Here is a 21,722-nt window from a genome sequence, read left to right as displayed (position 1 = left end):
ACTTTAATGTTAATTTGTCATTTTTGTGTTGAATTTAAGTTTATAAATTTTTAAATGTGTATTTAAACACACTATATTATTTTCTAATGTTTAAAAGCAAATTTGATAATATTTTAGATTTCATGTAGAAAACATTTTAATTTTTACTTTCATTTGCAAGGCTTCGAAAAAAAAGAGAATTGGGTTCTTCGTTCATAAGAAACAATTTTCTGAGTCATTTTTTTAAGATCGCAACTTTGCTGATGTATGTTATTATGACAACCTTATAAAGACACAAATAAAACTTTTTTTTTTCAAAACTTACTAAACAAATTAACACTAAGTGTCATCCTCTTCTTATAATGGTAAAGCCTCAACCGACAATGTTTATTTTGTCAATATTTTCAAAATTTCACCTACTTATATTCTGTTTATTTTAATGATGATAATATTCACAATCAACCGTTTTATTGAGAATTAGGACAAAATATTTTTTTCGAGAAAAGTGTCTCATGTCTGCAATTAAAAAAAAAACAACTATAATTAAGCAGTTGATCAATTTTAACTTATGTTTGAATTAAAAAGTTTTAAAATTTGAATTTAAGAAAAGATGGAAAAGAGAAATATATTGATATTCGTGTTTGCACTTTTATTTAATTATTCATAAGATTTTATTTATGAATGTCTTAAAAGTATTAGAATTGATAAAATATTTTTTTTATTAACATTCAAGTTTAGAAATATATTGTTACGTGTGTGTGTGTGTGTAAGAAATTTTGATTTTAGATTGATAAATCATTTTTTATTTCATAGAATTCTCTATTTTTCAAAACAAATCTATTATCACTATTTAAGTTAGTATCCTAATTTTGATACCTTAAAAAATAATTTACCAAAAATTATTTTACCTATCCTATAATAGAGGTTATTAAATGAGAGATTGCAAGATAATGTGATAGTTATAATATTTATTTTTTTATTTAATTAATGACTCTAAAAATTTGTTTTTTATATTTCTCACATGTCCTTGAACAATTGTCCTCGTTTTATTTTAAAATTTATATTTTTACATTTAAATCATATATATATAATATTAAAGTAAACATACAAATTAGTAACTGAGAAACTTTGCTAGATCTAATTTAATCCCTAAAAAATGTAAGTCACCAAATATCCCTTCTTTTTTTTTATGTGATTAACTTTAAAAAAATTACTTCCATATTAGACATTAGCCTGTTAAGACTTTTTTTTTTTTTTTTGTCTTAGATAGAAATTTTATATTAAAAAATATATTTTACGAGCTATTTCAGTTAATTTATAATTTTATTTGATCAAAATAAATGTGCTTGATGATTAATAATTAAATTTATTTCATTAACTTAAATTGGTTTCAAGAGATTACTTAAAATAGTGTTATTATTATGCTTTTACGCTTATCTCAACTCGTTAAATAAATGATTCATTCATCCTGCCATTCAATATTATATTATTTATTTTTAATCTTTAAATAAAAGATAATAAGGGTTAAAATTAAAATTAATTAAAATCATATAGAATAATCATTTTAAAATATTTTATGATTTATATAAAAAATATAAATATTTTATATCATTTTATACTTATCAACTAATTTAATAGCTAATTTTATTAAATACATTTAATTCAATAAGTTAACTTAACAGTTTTTATATAAAACATAATTTTTCAACTATCATTTATCTTATTAACTATTTTTATTAAAAGTAGCCTATATTTAAACATTATTTTTCAAAATTTCCGTTCCCTTATAACAACATTTTAGAATGAATTTATACATACAAGTTAATATTTAAATTTACAACATTTAGATCAAGAAAATCTATTTTAAAAATTAAAAGAGTACAATAAGATTTAATATAACAAATTTTATAAATTTTAAGAGTAAATAAGTGAAGTATAATTTCAACAACTCTTTTCTATTTTCTTCATGTTGGGCACACTCCATTGCCAAACGATCGTTTTGGACATACACGTGTCAATTTCTCGGTCCACCAGTTTCCAATCCTAATTTTCCATTTTTCGTTTGCTCTTTTTCATTTATTTATTACATTACACTGAGAGAAAGAGCAAAACCCGAAAACAAGAAAATAAAAATCAAAGAACACAGAAAGAAAGGAAGAAGAGAAAAATGAAGAGTGCGGTTTATGGGAGAATGAGTCTCTCTCCCAACCACGTTTTCAAACCAGGTTTCTCCCTTTCACTTCATCCCTTCTTCTCTAATTTTTCGATTCCTTTGGCACTTCAACACGGTGTTTTCTTCAACTTTTTGTTATGAATGAGTTTCTTTATTATTGATTTAAATTTTGCACGTTCTTGAGTTTCTGATCTTTAGGGTAATTGAGGTTTGGTTATTGCTTTCTGGGGTTTTCATTTTCATTTTTACCCTGCTAAAATTTGAAAAAAAAAAAAATTTGACTTAGTTCACTTGTGTGAATGTTTAGTTATCAGAAATGATTAGCTGCAATTCTTTGATAAAGTCTTAATCTTTGGAAGTGGGCTAGCAATTTAGCATAGTGTGAGTGGTTTCATTTACCATACGTTCTTCCTTTGCTATAATTCAATCTTTTTGCTTTGTTCTATTTTCTTAAAAGAATATTGGTTAAAGTGAATAAGATTGATTTTGAGTTTCCCTGCTGAACTGAACGTGACCCATTTCCCAAAGTTTGAGGTTTTAAGATTATCTTACACACCTGCTAGAATGGGGGGAAAAAAAACTAGCGTTAATTTTCTTCTATCACTGTGGGAACTAAAATGAAGTTCCCGATGATGATCTGCAGTTCAATATTTTCTCAAGTTATTAGGCATGTCGATGCAAAGTCAATGATTTCTATGCACGGAGCATATTAACAAGTACAAGTGCCTGAGGTTATGAGTAGATTTCATTTAGATGAACCCTTCCAAGCAAAAGAGTAATGTTAGTGGTTTATCCAAATTGATTCACATGGGGTTTAGTAATGTGGGTAATAGTAGTTTTGAGTCTTATATTTGCAATGATGAATTCGACAGCATCTTTATGTAGATCTTGATTGAAAGTTGTTTGTATAGAATGCATTTATACTGAATTACACCCATAGATCATGTATATACTATTTGTTTGCTTTTATTCTACTCAATTTTAAGTAAGATTATGACTATATTGAAGATTAGTGGCTATTTTATTCAGTTTCCAATCCTAATTTTCCAATCAAACACAAATCATCATTAGAAAATAGTATAAAGCAATAGTTAAATTTGAGACTTGGATATGTGAATTCAAATGAGAAAGTGATGTTGATCAAATACTCCATTTTGTGGAGATTCAATTCTGTGGAACGTATATTTATGCTGTTAAACACTTAAACTAGTCCTGCTTGATTTACACTACTACACTGATCTTAGTTGGTTTGGTTACAATTCTCTGCCTGCCCTCTTATGCATATTTGATCACTGTGTTTAGGGAAAATTGTGCACTAGCCTGCTAACTAATAACTATTAGTAGTAACCTCCATGAATTTTCATTTTACTGACTGCACTTTGTTTTCTCATTTGCAAAATTTGTTTTATCATGCAATAATCATTTAAATGACTAATATTCTTGTCCCAACCTAATTCAATTATATCGATCATGTAATTCTCATCAAAATAAAAATTGAATTGTTTAAATGCTTTCATTTTTAAAAATGAAATATAAAATAATTCTTCATGTTTAAATGCTCTGATGATAGTCAGAAGTTCAGTTGTCCACCAAGCTACCTTTCTCCTTTGGCTATGAAATACTTGCCGCTCCTTTTCCTGATAACAAATAAATTCTAGAATCCAGATGAAAAGATTTATTGCTACATTTTGCAAAATTTGCGAGTATATTTGGAAGATTAAATGTTCATGGTGGGTACTTGCAATTTCCCTTAGTTTAAGGGGTGTGTACACTGCACATTTTTCCACAGCCTTTATTATCACTTTCTTCTGGTAACTTTCATGTTTTTACTTTTTGTCTATATGTGCATGTGTGAAAATTCCTGTATTTTTTTTTTCAGTATTCATGCATATGTTGTGATGCCTATAGAAATTCATTCCTACATTCACTGTGATAGCTAGATAGGTTTTTTGTTTCTGACTTATATCACATCTCATTTTTTTCACAATTAATTTTATGGTTGGAAATTTTTAGCACCAATGAAACCTTTTTGTATCATATGTATTTGGTTGAGCGCTTAAATTATACATTGAAGATTTTCATTACAGGGGACGGATATTCTTTTTGTAAAGGACCATGCTCCAGTCTTTGCATACCCATGGCTGTATTGGCAACAGGACCTGGTAAAGGGGGAGGGGTGCTGGAAAAGCCAGTTATTGAAAAAGAAAAAGTCACCCCTGGCCGTGAGTCTGAATTTAATTTGAAGTAAGCAGGAGTTTTGACTGTTGACCTTCAAATTAAGATTTTCTAATTGAACAAACTTCACTTTACAACTTTGTTTCTCTAAGTGCATTAACGAGGGAATTCTCATAACGATGTATAAATTATAAACCATTGAATATCTGAAGATATTTTCCAATAAACAATGGAAAATTGGTTAAAGATTTTTCAAACGTATCCCTGTGTTCAGTGATAAGAATTCTAGGTGTGTGGTCATTTTCTGTAAAAGCCTGCCAAAAAACAGGTGAAAGTATCTTGTGACAAAGATGGAAATAGATTTACATCAAACTAATTTCTTCTTTCTTTTCCCCATTTTCTTCAAAATGATTTGGTTTGTCATTTTCAAAGTATGAACGTATGTTTATGCCTTAACCTCCATAATGGAAAGGAACTTAGAGATCCATTCTAGTGGTTCAAATGCTGTGTTGTTCAGTTATGCTTATTCTTAAATTTTCTGGGATACGACGCATGAATATGTAACTATGGAAAGGAAGAAAATGTTTGATTCTTGATTTTCTAAGATGTGCAGGAAATCATGGAAATATGCACCCCCATATCGTGTAATATTGCACAACGATAACTACAATAAACGGGAATATGTTGTCCAAGTACTGATGAAGGTCATCCCTGGAATGACCCTTGATAATGCAGTTAATATCATGCAAGAAGCACACTACAATGGATTGTCAGTGGTGATCATCTGTGCCCAAGTTGATGCTGAAGATCATTGCATGCAGCTAAGAGGCAATGGGTTGCACAGTTCAATTGAACCTGCAGATGGTGGTTGCTGATGACAAATTCCAGTTTAAATCTCTCTGGCTTTTATGCTATTGAAAGGCCAAATTGGAGATTTTAGCACGTGTACATAACTTGAAATCTTAGAGAAACCAGAAAAGAAAGAAAGACTTATCTTGTGTAAAACCTGGGCCAAATGTGATAGTTGTGATTTTGAATAAAGAATTGCACAACATATGAAAACTAATAGTTGATGAAATGATCGGTATATATGTGAAACACATCCAACATTTGGTCTCGTAACATTGGATTGTCATTTCTTTTCTTTTATTTTCCAATTTTGTTTGAATCACAATTAGATCCATAATGAAGCACACCCAAGAACATAAATATGCCCATGTTCGAAGAAGCAATCCAAATTCTTTTTCAGACATGTTCTTTTAAGAAGTTTTATGAATTTTTACTCGTTTTCTTACCATCAAAAGACATTCTCAACGGACGATTCTTCTATGCCAACCATTCTTTCCTTCTTCTCTAACCCTTTCTTCCCCTCCTCTTTCATACGAGTATAGTTTGTTTGAGACTCCAACTCAACAAGCCTAGCTCCTAAGTGTATAGACCCTTGTATATTATTTTGTTAATCTAGGAAGCAAGCTTGAAATCAAGTTGCAGTGAAGATTTCCTAGAGTTTTGCTTTCAAGGTAGTAATTCTTCCATGGTATAATAACGTTCTTGTTACTCTTTTCTAACAATTATAAGTTCAAACACTTTTAAATAGAATTTTAAAAAATATTATAAAGTAAACTAATCTCTCAAATATCGATCATGATTAAATAAATTTATAAATGAGTTATAAATTTGTCAAAAAAATCATATAAAATAAATTCAAAAATAATAAAAGATTAATTTAAGTGATAGAGAATTATTTTATAATAAAATATAAAATACAATATAATTAAAAATACATATTTGAGAAACTTCTAGTTTTGAAAAAAAAATCTCAAGAATTGATATAATTTCTAGAAGATTATATAATTTTTAGTGATTTACAAACATCCCATTATATTTATTGTTGATTAAAAAAATTAAGGGAAATGTTTTTTAATTAAATGATTAAGAAGGAAAAAAATTTAGACACACTTTATATTAAAAAAATCACATAAATATGTGATAAAAGAATAAGTAAAGAGATTATAATATATATCACTTTTAAGAATGAAGTCTTAAATTTACAATATATGAGTAAATTAAAATTCTGAAAATAGCACATATTTGAATATTGATTGGAGTGTTGAAGTAATTAACCCTAAAGATTTGGCACATCTAAGGCGGGTAATATATAGCCCGGCGAGGAGTATCAAAGTTATTAAAGTAACAATAATAGAATAACAACTAAGACTGGTGTTGCTGTGGAGCATTGAAGTGGCAAGTGCTTCAATTTCAATGCAAGAAGCATATAAGACTAATTAACAATAGTACAGTTCCAAATACCATAGAACAAGGATAAAGAGAGAGAGAGAGATTGAAGGACCCCTAAACACAATTAGTGTCTCTATCTGCCATTCCTTCTCTTCTCTATTAACCCAATATGGGGCCATTAGTTCAGGTACTATTTACACATTCTACTTCTTAGCTATCTTTTTTCCACTATTTTGGGTTGTTAATGTCAATGCTTATAATTTGTTTTGAACAGGGCTTCTCAAAGTCTCTTGCAATGACCGTTCTCTCTGAGATAGGGGATAATACATTTTTTGCAGCTGCTGTTAGTCTCTCCTCTCCCTCTCTCTCTCTCGATATAAAATATATTTGTTAAATAGTAAATGATCCTTGTGACGTTTAGAACTAGTCTTCATTGCTTTCCTTAATTCTTCTCTGCTTGTTGATCTTGTAAAATTAACTGAAGGTGCCCAAAATGGCCTCACAACTTTTGGGTCTTTTGGGTGGTCCTATTATGATTAGTTCTAGTTAAATCCATCAATAGAGACTAAGATATTTTATCACTTTCTCCTATCGTCTCTTTCAAATAGATTTTAAATATTTTTAATTAAAATTAAATTTTTATTTATGATGTTTATTTCAAGATTCTGGCTATGCGACACCCACGACGGCTTGTTTTATCTGGTTGCATGTGCTCTTTAATCGTAAGAAATTTTCTTCATTTATTCTTTCAATTTAGTTGTATACACGACATTAATTTGTTATGTGATTAAGTTTTACAGTTTATGTTTTGGATTTATTGATAGAAAATTTTGAAAATACCAGGTGATGACCATTTTCTCTGCAATTGTCGGCTGGGCAGCTCCAAATGTGGTGTGTTCTTTGTTGCCAGCGATATATAGATGTTGTTTCGTTGTTAACTGATATATTTCTGCCATCCATTAAAAAATATGTTGTGATTTTTTTCTAATAATATTGTAAAAATTACAAGAAAAAAAAAGGCAATGAAATATGATATAGTTTTGTAATTATCGATATGAAAAATATATATAATAATAGAAAATTATAACAAAAATTTAAACTCATTCTCAATAACATGTTTGTTTCATCGTTGGGTTATTCCTATTCCTACATTATTCAATGTGTTGCATATTTGGTGCTTTCTCATTTTTGTTTGGCTATATTACTGTTTTAATCTTTATTATTGTTGATATTATTATTTGATCTTTATCAAAATTTGCAGGTTTCTCGTAAATGGACTCATCACATTACAACACTGTTATTCTTTGTTTTTGGCCTATTATCCTTTAAAGATGCAATATTTGAAGAGTAATGATTTATTGTCTCACATTCACTTCGTGATATATATATATATATATATATACAATGAACATTAATTTCCTTCTATTCATTCTTAATGATTTCATTCGATAGGGAGGAGGACGAATTGGCCGAAGTTGAAGAAAAACTGGTTAGTTACTGCCTTTCATTAAATTTAATTTCTTATATTATATATGAAAAAAGTCAAATTATGCCCGTATTAATTATATCTATTCTTACTGATTAGAATGCAGATAACAAAGCTAATAGTGGAGCTACCAAAGATAACAAGGTAAAAAAAATTATCATAGTTGTACTTTATATATATTTTTTATTAAAAATATAATATTTACTTGTTATGAGTATTGCTTAAGAGGTCCATGAAAGAAATCCTAATAACTATTACAACAGGATTTATTAACAGTTTGTTTAGGCATAATGATTTTATAAGGAAAAAGATGAAGAACTTTAGTAAGGAAAAAAATCCTTTAAATGATTTCTCAATCAGTGAAATCATCAACAGAATGTAACAGTGTTTTTTTTTTCCCTTTACTTTTGCTCAAAAGAGATCTTTCATTTACGGTAGTACATTAATCTAAAATATATATATTTGATTATACACAAAATGGAATTTGTAGGTATATATTTGGCTTTGTAAGACTAAGTATACATTTCAATTTGATGTCCAAATTCCTAGGTTGATGTTGATTTGAAAAGGAACAAACAACCATTTTTCAATCCCATCTTTTTAAAGGTAATAAACTAATACTATTTGAGTATTTAAATGAATAATACCAAGCTAAGGTGAATCTAATTTCTTTGATCATTCCATTTCAACGTTGTAGGCATTTTCAATCACCTTTTTTGGTGAATGGGGCGACAGGAGCCAAGTATGTTTAATCAGAGAATTATTATTGTTATATTATTATTCAATGACCATGATTATTATTCATTAACAAAAACCTTGTTACGTTTTAGCTGGCTACCATTGGGTTGGCTGCAGATGAGAATGCAATAGGGGTGGTCCTAGGAGGGATTTTGTAAGTTTTGACTAGTTAATTTTCCTATCAATATATCTCTTCCAAGATACTATTTTCTTTTATTTCAATTTTAGATTACAGAAAGGTGTAAATGCAATAAATATATCACATGCCTAAGGCTCTGCAACTTGTTATTGGATAACTCTATTTTTGTGTCGTCATAGAGGACAAGCATTGTGCACTGCTGCTGCTGTTGTTGGAGGAAAGAGTTTAGCATCTCGGATATCAGAAAAAATGGTAACAATTAGCATGACCATTTTTTTGTGTTTGCTCTACTTGCTTTTTACATTATACATATATAATTAAGGTCAATAATATCTTTTCAAGTTTAAATGATTTTTAAAATACTAGTCAAAAATTAAATAATTTTAGACTAACATGAAACCGTGAAAGGAAATGAATTTGGATTTATCGTGCAAGAAATATATTATAATTAAAGGTTTTAATGGAATAATGATAAAGATAAAGTATGTAAGCAAAAGCACAACTTTTTTTCTTCATCCTTATATTTTTTTTCAATTCTTAACTTTTTTATTTTATTCATTAATTATTTATTCTTAATAATAATATGAATAACTTAAAAGTTGCTATATAACAATTTTTTATTATATATCAATATATGGTTGATCACATTATTGAATGTAGAAAAATTATAGGAATTAAAATATACAAAATAAGAATTAAATTAAAAATTTTACAAAAACATAAAAACTAGAAATATATTTAAACTAATAATAAACAAAACTAAATTTTCAATACAGTGTGATCTAGGTTGTACTTCTTACTTTTCAGGTTGCACTCTCAAGTGGAATTTTATTCATTATTTTTGGTACCCAGTCGTTCCTTTCTCCAATTGAATCATGAGCGATATTGTTACAGCACCTCATATCATTAATCTGTACTAGAAAAGAGTAAATGCTGTTTAGCAAATATGTTATGTAGTGGTTGACTGCGTCCAAGTACTGGATAAAAACTTTATTAACCCAATTGATTAAAGAATCGATGGATAGAGCAGCACAATCTTTATGTTTACGCAGGTGTAAGGGATATTTTAAGATTTAGTATTTAAAAAAATGTTCTATTATAATATTATTTAAAATTTTCATGATATATAATTATTTATTAAAGTAAAATATTGATTATATTAACAATATAGAAATAAAATAAATTGTTTTGTGATAACATAAAAACTAAAAAGTAGTTGGTGATGATAGCAATTGCATGAGGTGAGACTGAATTGCGCACTTTTTGTCCCACAAATGTGGGACATCGCAAAGTCCCTACGTTGGTCCCATTCCCGTGTCATTATTCTTGCATGCCATGTCTTGAAAGTTTTAATATCTCTGCAACCAATGAAATAGCAAAATTTTAAGTTTTTTTATTTGACAAAAATGTCCTTCTATATGTATGTGTACATGGTACTATAACATTCCAGGGTTAAAAAGATTGACAAACATGGAATAAATTTATCATTTTGAACCGGAAAGTGCAAAGGTTATGAAACTCTAAACAAGTAAATATGGTATGTCATTGTGAATTGCCATATGCGAAGCTCCCTCTCCCTGGTCCCTCCTCATCCAAAGTTTCTCTCATCTTCCTTTTCCCCTAAATATGCATTGTTAAATGTTATCTCACCCATTTCCCATACCCAGTGAGCTTGACATGAATGGTCCTCTTCCATAGCTTCTAAAATAAAACCTCCCAAAATCTTCTTTTCATCTCATTACTCCTTAACTTGAATGCCAAAGCCAATGGGACCTCTAACTTATCTCTTTCCGCTCTTCTTTCTGTTCTGTTCTTCCCCCTTAACACACTCTCGAACCACACCTCAAACCCCCAAAACGACACCCCTCCACGTCGTTTCCTCCATTCAAAACACACACAAAGCCCTTGCCTTAACCCCCCCCCACCACCACCGCTCACAACGACAACAAGAACCATCTTTTGCATCATCGTTCATCCTTCAAGTGCATTCTCGAGCCTCAATTCAGAAACCTTCCCACAACGACTACAAGTCTCTAACCCTATCGCGACTTGAGCGCGACTCAGCCCGAGTCAGAGCCTTACAGACTCGCCTGGATCTCGCCTTAAAGCGCATCTCCAACTCGAATCTTCACCCCACCGAGTCCGGCAACGAGTTCAAATTCAACGAACTGCAAGGCCCAATCATCTCGGGAACGAGTCAAGGAAGCGGCGAGTACTTCCTCCGAGTCGGAATTGGAAAACCGCCGAGTCAAGCCTACATGGTACTCGACACAGGGAGTGACGTAAGTTGGATCCAATGCGCACCATGCTCCGATTGCTACCAACAATCCGATCCGATTTTCGACCCCCTTTCATCCTCTTCCTACGAGCTGATCCACTGCGACGCGCCACAGTGTAAATCCTTGGACCTCTCTGAATGCCGCAACGAAACGTGTCTCTACGAGGTTTCCTACGGTGACGGTTCTTACACAGTTGGTGAGTTCGCTACTGAAATGGTGACTCTCGGCACGGCTTCAGTTGACGGCATTGCCATCGGCTGTGGTCATAATAACGAAGGCTTGTTCGTCGGCGCTGCCGGCTTGCTCGGCCTCGGCGGCGGCTCACTTTCTTTTCCGGCTCAGCTCAATGCAACGTCGTTTTCTTACTGCCTCGTGGACCGTGACACCGATTCTGCCTCGACTCTCGAGTTTGACTCGCCATTTCCACGTAACGCCGTCACCGCGCCGTTACGAAGAAACCCCGAGCTAGACACGTTTTACTATCTCGGCTTGACGGGAATCAGCGTCGGTGGTGACTTGCTTCCGATTCCTGAAGCGAGTTTCGAGGTCGACGCCACCGGCGGCGGCGGGATTATCGTAGATTCTGGCACGGCGGTGACGCGGTTGCGAAGCGAGGTGTACGACGCGCTTCGGGACGCGTTTGTGAGGGGGACGAAGGGGTTGCCCTCTGCGAACGGTGTGTCGTTGTTTGACACGTGCTACGACTTGTCGTCAAAGTCCAGCGTGGATGTTCCGACGGTGTCGTTTCACTTTCCCGACGGGAAGGAGTTACCGTTACCGGCGAAGAATTACCTAATACCGGTTGACTCAACGGGGACGTTTTGTCTGGCGTTTGCGCCCACGACGTCGTCGTTGTCAATCATTGGGAACGTGCAGCAGCAGGGGACACGTGTCGGTTTCGACATCAGTAACTCGCTCGTTGGATTCTCTGCAAATAGTTGCTAGTAACGCCTTGAGGGTTGACGCATAACGGTAGGATCTTATGCTTCTTTTTTTTATTTAATTTAATTTTTCTTGAAATACTCCACTTTGAGTGAAAGGTACTCAAGACACTATCCCCAACTCCACACTTGAAGTAGCACTGTCCAAGTGAGATTATATATAAATATGTTTATTTTTTTTCAAACTTATTTTTTATTTTTGAACTTTAAATTTCTCATTTTTTGTGTGATTCAGAGTATCAATAAAAAAAAATGCTTTGAATAGGGCTAAGAAAAAATATAAACACTGTAGGACACCTAAAAATGTTGCTAGAATCCAAGCACAATTAATTGGTACAATGTGTTTGCATATCCAAAACAAGTAAATTGCTCAATCTCTCTGATTGATGTAATATGCAAAAAAAGAGAGTGGAGAAGATGTTTCTTTAGCTAAAATGTTTATTGAGATTTGCCAAAGTAAAAAAGAAAAATATATTGGATGAAGATGCTCAGATTGCTATTGTAAGCTTTCTATTACGATACAAGCATTTTTATTATGGCAATTAGATTTATCTTTAACATTGGTTGTTTTTTAATAGACTAAAATTCATTATTCTATTCAAAGCAATTGCGAATCAATTGAGAAGCCTTTAAGTCATTGTTCGATCGGCAAAGAAAAACAAGCTTTTACGTTCTTCTTGTTAGTGATTTTATAATTTTGGATCCCATATTCAAGACATTGATATCCTAGTATTCATGCATTGACATAATTGGCGGGTTACAATGTAATTTTATATTATAATTGATCAATAAAAAGTTTACGAAAATTATAAATAATCATTTCTAACTTTTTAATAAATAATAATTAAATTATCATGACTTAAAGGGGTAATATTGTTGCTTATTCTTATATAAGTAGATTTCAATAAGTATTGTTTATAATAAAATGCAACATTTAATTAATCCATAAATTATTGTCCATGCTATACCACCTTTAGAAATGCTTTGTTAATAAGAATAGATAGGATTTAATAATTGTGGCGTACAACAAAAGGCAACATGTATAAAATCATACCCCAAAGATATATTATATATAACGTTGTTGTTGTAAAAGGCCTAGAAAAATGTCGCCTAGTTGTCAACATCTTTATATACATATATTCTTACTCTTTTTTTACTGATGAGTCAATTTTTTTCTTAGTTGTAGTTATAACCTTTTTTTTCTTGTCATTACTTTATTTATCATATATTTACTTTTCAATTACAATAAAATTATTAATTGAAATTTTTAATTAATTTCTTATTTATTACTAATATGATATTTTCAAAATAAAATTTTAAAAAATAATTTATACGCTCTATCTTTTGACACACTCATACAACACAAGATGCATTACTAACTATTAATAAAAAAATTCATTAAAACTTAAATAAAATATAATACTCCAAATTATTACATAATCTATATTTACATTAAAATAAGAAGTAAAAAAGTTCCCTCCACTAATTTAAATGAGTGTAAGAGAGTAGGAATAAATAAATAAAACATATACAAAATATACTGCTTTAAAAACATTAAATTTAACTCACAATTATAAACTTTTTAAAGTGAAATTGAATAAAAATATTAATTGAGTGTATATTTAATAAACTTATTTTTTAATGTAAAGACGTATAGCGTGTTTGATCATGAAATTTATTTAAATAAGTTGAAAGAAGTATAAAAAAAACTTATAAAAGTTGTACAATATTTTTTATAAGTTATTCTAAATGCGTTGAATACTCTTTTTTTCTTTCTTAACATAAAATTATTTTTTATTTTTTGTAATAAATTTGTAGTTTAAAATATATAAAATAAATTCCGTTTTGTACTCCCAAATATGGGGGAGAGATTAATTTAGTGAGATAAACATAACAAATTTTTTTCTTTTATTTTTTATATTTCATCCACCAGATCCTTGCTAAATTCTTTTTAACCTCTATAAATCAATATGATATCATGACTATTGTTAAAATTAGATGAAATAAAAGAGAAAAAAGTTATTATCATAAATGTACAACTAAGTTATTCATGATTAACTATTTGTAATATTTTTATTCCATTTAATTACTTTTAGTTTAATGTTTTTTATACGTGATCAAGTTACCTTTTTTTTTTTGTGTGTGTCATTTCTCTCCAATATGTTTTATCCTAAACTCTCATTGTATACAAATTAAATTATAAAAAATTATTTTGATTTGACAAAAATTTATTCTACTGCAATGTATCATTTAGCACAATGAAAATTTTAAATCGCATTGTTGTTTAAAAAATAAGTGTCTGTTAATTATTTTTAATTTAGAAAAATATAGTTTATGTTGAGGACGTTTAACAATACAATACAATTTTAAAAACTATAAGACTAATCGTAAAAAAGAGATAAAATTAAACATATATTCATAAATTAACATAACATACTAAAAAAAAATAACACTAATAAAATGAAAAGATGGAGAATCTCACCTTAGAAGCGTCAATTATTGTGCTTAGCGATTGACGCCCATAAAGTCCTCACAATCTTTCTTTAAAAGCTTTTAATAGAAAAATAGACTATATACATTAAGTTAAAGTGTTGGGGATTTTTTAATACCTTTTGAATGATATACAGATGATTCAAATATATAGTTAATACTTTTATATGATGTGAGATCTGAGAAAAAGTTAAAGGTACATAATTTTTTAATGTGAAACTTAATAATTAAAACAAAAACTAAACTCATTTTTTTCACATAAAAACATACTAAAAGTTTTGAAAATTTATTTAATCATTTTTTTTAATTTTTGAACTCAAATAAAATTGAGTGGTCACCACGCACATATATATGTCAGTATTTATCTTATGATTACTAATTTAGTTTAGAAATTAACTAAGATTAAAAAGATATTTATTAATGTAAAAAAGCTTAAAGTAAAATTTTATTATTGAAATGGACATGTGGAACATAATGCAGTGGATGATTTGGTCCATTTTCATATCTGCATATCCATTATTTCACCGACAAATGTCTCAGCTTTGGCTTACAATAATCAGTACACCCACTGTTACTCTGCATATCATTACCGTCCCATTAACAAGAGGAGGAAGGTTATCAACCCACCTTCTTTCTCTCAAATTATTATCAATTATCAAAATAAAATATGAATATTAATGGAAAAAGGTAATATTAAAAATATCGATAATATTATATTTAAATTTCCATTAACTAAAAGTAAGTTAAAATTAAAAAAAGTTGGTTAACTTAACAGCTAAATGAAGACTATTGCATACGCATGCCTTCTTACAATCATGGCGCGTGGCACCGCCACAAATCTCTCTCTCTCTCTCTCTCCTCACCCGAATGATCCAAATCCCCACAGAGGAATCTCTCTCTGAAAATTCCCAACTCCATTTCTCTCGCTCTCTCTGTTAGCCGTTAAGAGGTTATCAGTTTACCCTCCATTTTCATAACATTCCCAATTCAACTCCCTCAGTGTTTTTTTGTGTTATATTCAATGTCCCATTCAAAGTTTTGGCCTTTCCCCATTATTATGATCCTTTTATCAAATTGATCTCTCTTTCTGTGCAACAAGTTGCTATGTTTCTTCACATCTTACAATGGTGGATTCCACTTCTTTCTCTTCCATTGCCACCGCCAACTATTAGGTACCCCAATCACACTCTACTGTTAAATCATTGCTTTTGTTCCATCTTGCTACCTCAATTGCTCTCTACTGGAAAACCGAAAATAGAAACAGGAAAATCACTTTTTTTGTACCCCCAGTTAACTATATTTATGGCAAAAGCTACTCAATATTGGCAAAAAGTTTTTTTTCCCCTCTTAATCATGGTTTTCGCTTTTTCTTTTTTTAATATCTGGCTACCCGAATTAGTATGTAGAGAAAAGCCCTTTTATATATAATTTTTATTGATTTTTTTTTATCACGGATAAACAAAATCAATAAAAATGTGATTTTACTCTCTAGATGGCAAAAGTAAACTTCATTTTCTGTGAGTTTGATCTTATATGGGGATACCCCAGTTACCTTTTCACGGCAGAAAAGTCTTCCCCTTATTCAATTTTTTTCACTAATAAGCAGTGAAAGATGAACTTTTTCAGTATCTCAATATACTAAACGTTGCTTTCGTTTTGACACAATGCAGGGGTATGTAGATTGGCAACAACATCAGTGAATTGGTGACATTGCAAATGGAGCAACCACGGCGTTGGCATGACGTTTTCTGGTTAGGGATATTCATGGTCCATTTGATTGGTTTGGGTTTGGTTCTTGGGGTGTTAGGTCTCAACAGGTTCAAGCAAAAGAACAGGCTTGACATTGATAAGTACACTTACCGGTTCATGGAGAATGAGGCTGGTTTGACAGAGGATTACTGGCCGTTTTATGCGGTGGCCGGAGGCGTTGGAACCGCCCTTGGATGGAGTTGGTTGTTGCTGTTAGGCACACGCGCCACCCAGATGATGAAGGTGTCTGTGCACATACTCACCACTTATCTTGCTGTGATCAGTGTTTTGTGTTTTTGGGCTGAGCAGTTTTTTTGGGGTGTTGCCTTTGCAATTGGGGCAGCCCTGCAGTTCTTGTATGTGATTTCTGTCATAGACAGGTATGAGAATTGGATTTGATTTGATTTGATGTTGTTTTGTCATTGCAAGATTGTTGGTACATCAATTTTGGCATTTGAAGGTTGTGTTGTGAGGGGATTTTAATGTTTGAAGTGGTCTCTGATTTTAATGGAATTGCTATAGCAATGTTGTTTTGTTTTGAATCTTTCGAGAGGTTGAACCAACAATGGTAGGAATCACTGTCTTAGATTTCACTGGTTTAGTTGTTTATTATAAATTATAAAATCTAGTGTGAATCCGAGTGTTCATCTTTGGGTCAAAGAGCTCCAACCTCTCTAGAGTCTAAAGACTTGCCTGATTAGCTTAAAGAGGAAAGTATTTACTGTTTATTGAGTTCCCAAAACATGAAATGGTTTATTGAGCTTAATTACTGAATTTTCGATATGATAGACTTGACATCGTTGAATCTTGATTCTTGACATTCTTTACTCAACTTTGTTAATTTTAAAATTTCTCGAGTTTTAAAATACATGTTTACTATTATTGATTTTTTACGATGCCTGAATTATGGAGTCAGATTCTGTGATGCAGTTATGGTGAGAGAACATAGTTCATTTTTATGCTGTGGTTGTTAGTTAATGGATGAATGAAGCACTCTATATCTCAGACTTTCTTTGGACATCCGAGTAGGCTTGCTTGTGACATGTCAAATAAAAAACATCACCATTAATCAACCAGGTGTATTGTAATAGCACTATAATGTCTCCCTTCCATGGAAATGCATATAAAAGTTGTTTATACATGTTTACATTTTCAAGAATTTTTGGCACCATGGATGGATACTTTCATGTTTGGCAAATAAGTATGCAATCTTCAAAGTTTTGGAAGCTATGTGCTGTCATTATAGTTAATTTCTTCATGCCCTTGCTTTTACTTTCTGTACAATTAATTGTGTTAAAATGATTTCTGGTGGCTCCTTTTTTCCCCTTCTCCAGACTTCCATTTACGATGTTGGTTCTTCAAAAAGCTGTCAAGATGGTTTGGAATCTTCCTGAGGTTATGAGAGTGGCATATGCTTTTATGCTTATCGTGCTTTTATGGTTGGCCTTATGGTCATTTGGAGCTGCTGGTGTTGTTGCTTCAAGCATAGGTGACGGTGGACGCTGGTGGCTTCTTGTGGTGAGCTGGCAAGTTTTGCTCTTCATTCTGTCTATGCTTGTTGAGACGGGTTCTGACAGCAAAATGCGTAATCTTACCTCATCTCACACTGATATTGCCATGGTGCATGCAGGTCCTCTCTATAAGCTTATTTTGGACAGGTGCTGTTTTCTGCAATACTGTGCACGTGATAGTGTCTGGGACGGTGGTTCTTGTTAGTATCAATGGTGGTAGAGATGCTCAGTCAATCCCCACCAACTCCTTAATGAAATCTTTACAGTATGCATTAACAACATCTTTTGGAAGCATTTGTTATGGATCATTATTCACAGCTGCAATTAGGACTCTGCGATGGGAGGTGTTGACTGCTATTTGCATTTTGTGAATTATTTGAAGTTTATTTTCTTTAATATAAGGAGGCTATTCATTTCCCTTTTTGTTCATCAAATTTGTTATGCTTTTCAGATAAGAGGAATCCGGTCAAAGATAGGCAACAATGAGTGTTTACTTTGTTGTGTTGATTTCCTTTTCCATCTTGTGGAGACTCTTGTCCGTTTCTTTAACAAGTATGCTTATGTTCAGGTTGACTTCCATGTCTATATCAGCAACCTCACCCATACAAGATAATTTTGCATATTTTCCACGACAATCCAGACTCAATATAAAAAATTGCTGATTGTCATACACTTTAACTACCTGTTACTGTACTGGGTGAGGTGTGAAAATACAACAGCAATAGCTCTGCACAATTAAGGCACTTAAAAAAACTTCTACGGAGTTTATTTGGGCTTGTAAAAATAACTTATGTTTCCTATAACCTTTTTTATAACTTATTATACTAAGTTTTTTTTATAATTCTTATCAAAATAAGCCATGTCATAAATTGTAATAAGAGTTTATTAAACCCTTAATTTATTTATCAAAATACACCCAATGTCTTGAAATTGAAATCTAAACTTACAAGCAACCTTTGTTGAGGTTTGATGTATACATCCAGTTGGCAGCTGTGGTTCTTGGAAAACTTACTCCAGCATGATTTATGCTCATGTTCCCTGCAGATTGCTGTTTATGGTAAAAGCTTTAACCGTTCTGCTAGAGATGCCTGGGAGTTATTCCAATCAACTGGAGTTGAAGCACTTGTGGCCTATGATTGTTCGGGTGCCGTGCTGCTAATGGGAACCATTTTTGGTGGACTGATAACTGGAACATGCTCTGGTGTTTGGGCATGGATTAAGTGGCGTGACAGGGCTTTTATGATTGGGTCCACATCTGTGCTCATGGGGATGATATTGGTAAGTTTACAACCAACCTCCTTGATTTAAGTTTGTTCCTTTTTGACTTGGCTACATGCTGGTTGTTGAACTTTCTATCCTCAAAATTGGCCTGGTAAAGCTACTTGTGGTGAGGAACACTGATTTCTGTTTTTAAAACCCTAAATATGATTTTGGTACCTGTTAAATTATTTTTCTTTTGTTTTAGTCCCTACACTTTCTAAAATTGACTATTTTGGTACCTCTTCTAACGTGGCATCATGGAAAACCAATATGTGACACAAAAATTAACATATGACATCATTTGAGTTAGCCACGTTATCATTTAATGGTGAGTAGGACCATAACTAAATTTTTTAAAATGTAGAGACCAAAATCAAAATTCAGTATATCTTGAAGGACTAAAACATATTTAACCCTTTTCTTAATGACCAAATTGTGATCAATCAATGGAATTGTAATAATCAAATTGCTTGAGTCAGGTTGTTTCCATAAATGAAAAATCTTAATGCTAGCAGCACATGCCTTATCTTCTTTATCTTGCTAAATGTTGATTATGAATCTGTCTATTTTAGATTTTGGTAAAATGATCTTGAAAAATTTGTCATTGCCTGTTGTATTCGTTGTAAAACTTGTCTCACAGCAGAAATTTGTTGATTTGAGAAAACGGGCCCTTGTAAAGTGTGTTTTTGCATAAAAATTGTGTGCACGATTTCAATTTTATGAAAAATCAAACCAAACCAGTAATTATGTTTCAGTTTGGAAACCAGACCAGTTTAGATTTTGGAGAACTGATTAAAAATTGGTTTGAAACCAACCTTACTGGTTTGAAACCAGTTTTGACATGGTTTTGAACTGTTTTTTATTTAAAACCTGTTCACACCCTGTTTTAAACTGGTTTCAAAACCAGGTTTCGAATCAAATCCAGTTTTATACCATTTTCTTTAAATTCCACTTTGAAAGTGGTTCAAAACCAACTTTTAAAACTAGTTAACTATTTTGTTAAAAAGAAAACGAGTTTACATTATTTGAATTTTTTAAATACAGTTTGGTTTGGAATTTGGTTTGATTTGGTGTAGTCGGTTTTGTTTTTCGCAGCCCTATTGGAAAATGAGGGGAAATATGTTGTTTGGGCGATAAAAACAAACACACGAATTGATTTTGAAAACTGAGGTTAAAAAATTGATTTGCGTTTAGGAATGATATTTTAAAAGTGAGTTCAAAATAACTAATTTTGTTTGGATTGTGCAGTATAATCACTTTTGAAGTTCAAATATAGATACAATTTGTCTCATAGATAGAATAAATTCCTATCAACATAAAGGTTAAAAATTTTAATTTCTTTCAAAATCAATTCTATTCATTGCAAAATTGATATTGAGAATCATAAAAAAGTTGCCAAAGAACTCAAGTTACTAAAGGAATCGATTCTTCAGTCTCCATAAAATTCACATTAACCAAACAAGCTATATGCTAAGAATATTGAATAGCAACAAAATATTTTGATGCATGCATATGGCATGAAATATATGTATTTTCAGGTTGGAGTGGCTATGGTAGTGGTGGAAAGTGCTGTTACATCCATATATATCTGCTATGCAGAGGACCCTTCATTGATTCAGAGATGGGACTCCGAGTTTTTCAACCAGATGTCTGAGACACTACATCAGCGACTTCAACATAGGAGTTCACGTGCAAGGGAAGTTTTAACCCACAATCAGCTTGATGCTGTTATAGGAGAAAATGCCTCAGTTTGAGGAATCACTTCATGTTATTCTACTTGCCATTTTCGATTCATGTTTATTTCTATGTATGGAAATACATTAGAAAATCTGTAAATATGGATCTAACACAGAAGCTACCTTGAGGGAAATATAGATTTATCGACATTTAAACGGGAATTCAAACACGCTATAACACTTATATTTCTATGTCAAATCATATAGCATCTTTTTCTTTTATTTTGTGGTTTCTTATTAATCACTTCCATGTTAAGAAATTAATGTTGTTACTGGCTTTGACCAGTGTTGGATAGGATATCCAAGGTCCTTGGTTGCCTCAAATGTGCACATTTTGTTACATAAAGAAGAAAAGGAGCAATGATCTTGATTATTGGTGTGTATGAATATTTAATTTAATATTCAACAAGTATATATTTTTTTAAATTGTGGCCGAAAATATAACGATTTTTTATTATAGAATTGTTGTAAAATTCTAATTTCATAATTAACAAATTTCAGAGTTACTGTATAAACTCTGAAAACAAAAGAGATACTTTACACTTAAATAGTCGCTCGTAAATGTTATAGTGTGAGCACTATTTTAATCTGACAATAGAATTTTAGTACAATCTATGATTTTACTTGATAGGGCCTATTATTATTACGGTAGGGGATACCAAGTTCTAATACGTAATGAAGGTAGGGAGACAGTATTTTACTTTAGAAGATTATTTTTTACATTATCCATTTTTGTTATATGTATCATTTGTTTGTTTTGCTTTTGAAATACAGTTTTTAAAAGTGTGTTTAATATCTTTCAAAAATTAATTTTTGAAGTTATTTGTA

At 31.3% G+C, this 21,722-nt stretch overlaps 4 protein-coding genes across 5 annotated transcripts; all 4 read left to right on the top strand.

Annotated features, from left to right (window-relative positions):
• The first annotated feature begins 2,082 nt into the window (after positions 1-2,082).
• LOC113869006 (ATP-dependent Clp protease adapter protein CLPS1, chloroplastic-like) lies at positions 2,083-5,422 on the top strand. Of its 2 annotated transcripts, XM_027505084.1 has the most exons (4): positions 2,083-2,204; positions 4,240-4,396; positions 4,941-5,029; positions 5,120-5,332. In XM_027505084.1, the coding sequence occupies exons 1-4, from the start codon at positions 2,147-2,149 to the stop codon at positions 5,200-5,202; spliced, it is 387 nt and encodes a 128-aa protein (XP_027360885.1). In that variant the 5' UTR covers positions 2,083-2,146; the 3' UTR covers positions 5,203-5,332. The 2 variants fall into 2 exon arrangements, with proteins under 2 accessions (XP_027360885.1, XP_027360884.1); XM_027505083.1 differs by having other exon boundaries at positions 4,941-5,422.
• Positions 5,423-6,734: 1,312 nt separating this feature from the next.
• Positions 6,735-9,807, top strand: LOC113869759 (GDT1-like protein 5). The gene is made up of 12 exons (XM_027506223.1): positions 6,735-6,752; positions 6,840-6,908; positions 7,228-7,287; positions 7,409-7,456; positions 7,827-7,912; positions 8,018-8,054; positions 8,151-8,195; positions 8,601-8,657; positions 8,749-8,793; positions 8,882-8,943; positions 9,108-9,180; positions 9,736-9,807. The coding sequence occupies exons 1-12, from the start codon at positions 6,735-6,737 to the stop codon at positions 9,805-9,807; spliced, it is 672 nt and encodes a 223-aa protein (XP_027362024.1).
• Positions 9,808-10,694: 887 nt separating this feature from the next.
• LOC113870354 (protein ASPARTIC PROTEASE IN GUARD CELL 1) lies at positions 10,695-12,152 on the top strand. The gene has a single exon (XM_027506948.1). The coding sequence runs from the start codon at positions 10,695-10,697 to the stop codon at positions 12,150-12,152; it is 1,458 nt and encodes a 485-aa protein (XP_027362749.1).
• A 3,370-nt stretch (positions 12,153-15,522) lies between these two features.
• On the top strand, positions 15,523-21,050 carry LOC113868874 (CTL-like protein DDB_G0274487). Its single transcript, XM_027504839.1, has 7 exons — positions 15,523-15,810; positions 16,309-16,767; positions 17,722-17,905; positions 18,018-18,242; positions 18,350-18,466; positions 18,943-19,176; positions 20,697-21,050. The coding sequence occupies exons 2-7, from the start codon at positions 16,355-16,357 to the stop codon at positions 20,910-20,912; spliced, it is 1,389 nt and encodes a 462-aa protein (XP_027360640.1). The 5' UTR covers positions 15,523-15,810; positions 16,309-16,354; the 3' UTR covers positions 20,913-21,050.
• The last annotated feature ends 672 nt before the right edge of the window (positions 21,051-21,722 follow it).

This window comes from Abrus precatorius, unplaced genomic scaffold, assembly GCF_003935025.1.
Source record: "Abrus precatorius isolate BTA unplaced genomic scaffold, Abrus_2018 Scaffold6, whole genome shotgun sequence".
NCBI lineage: Eukaryota > Viridiplantae > Streptophyta > Magnoliopsida > Fabales > Fabaceae > Abrus > Abrus precatorius.
Note: the sequence above shows the minus strand (reverse complement) of the source record. Positions and strands in the feature narration are given on the sequence as shown.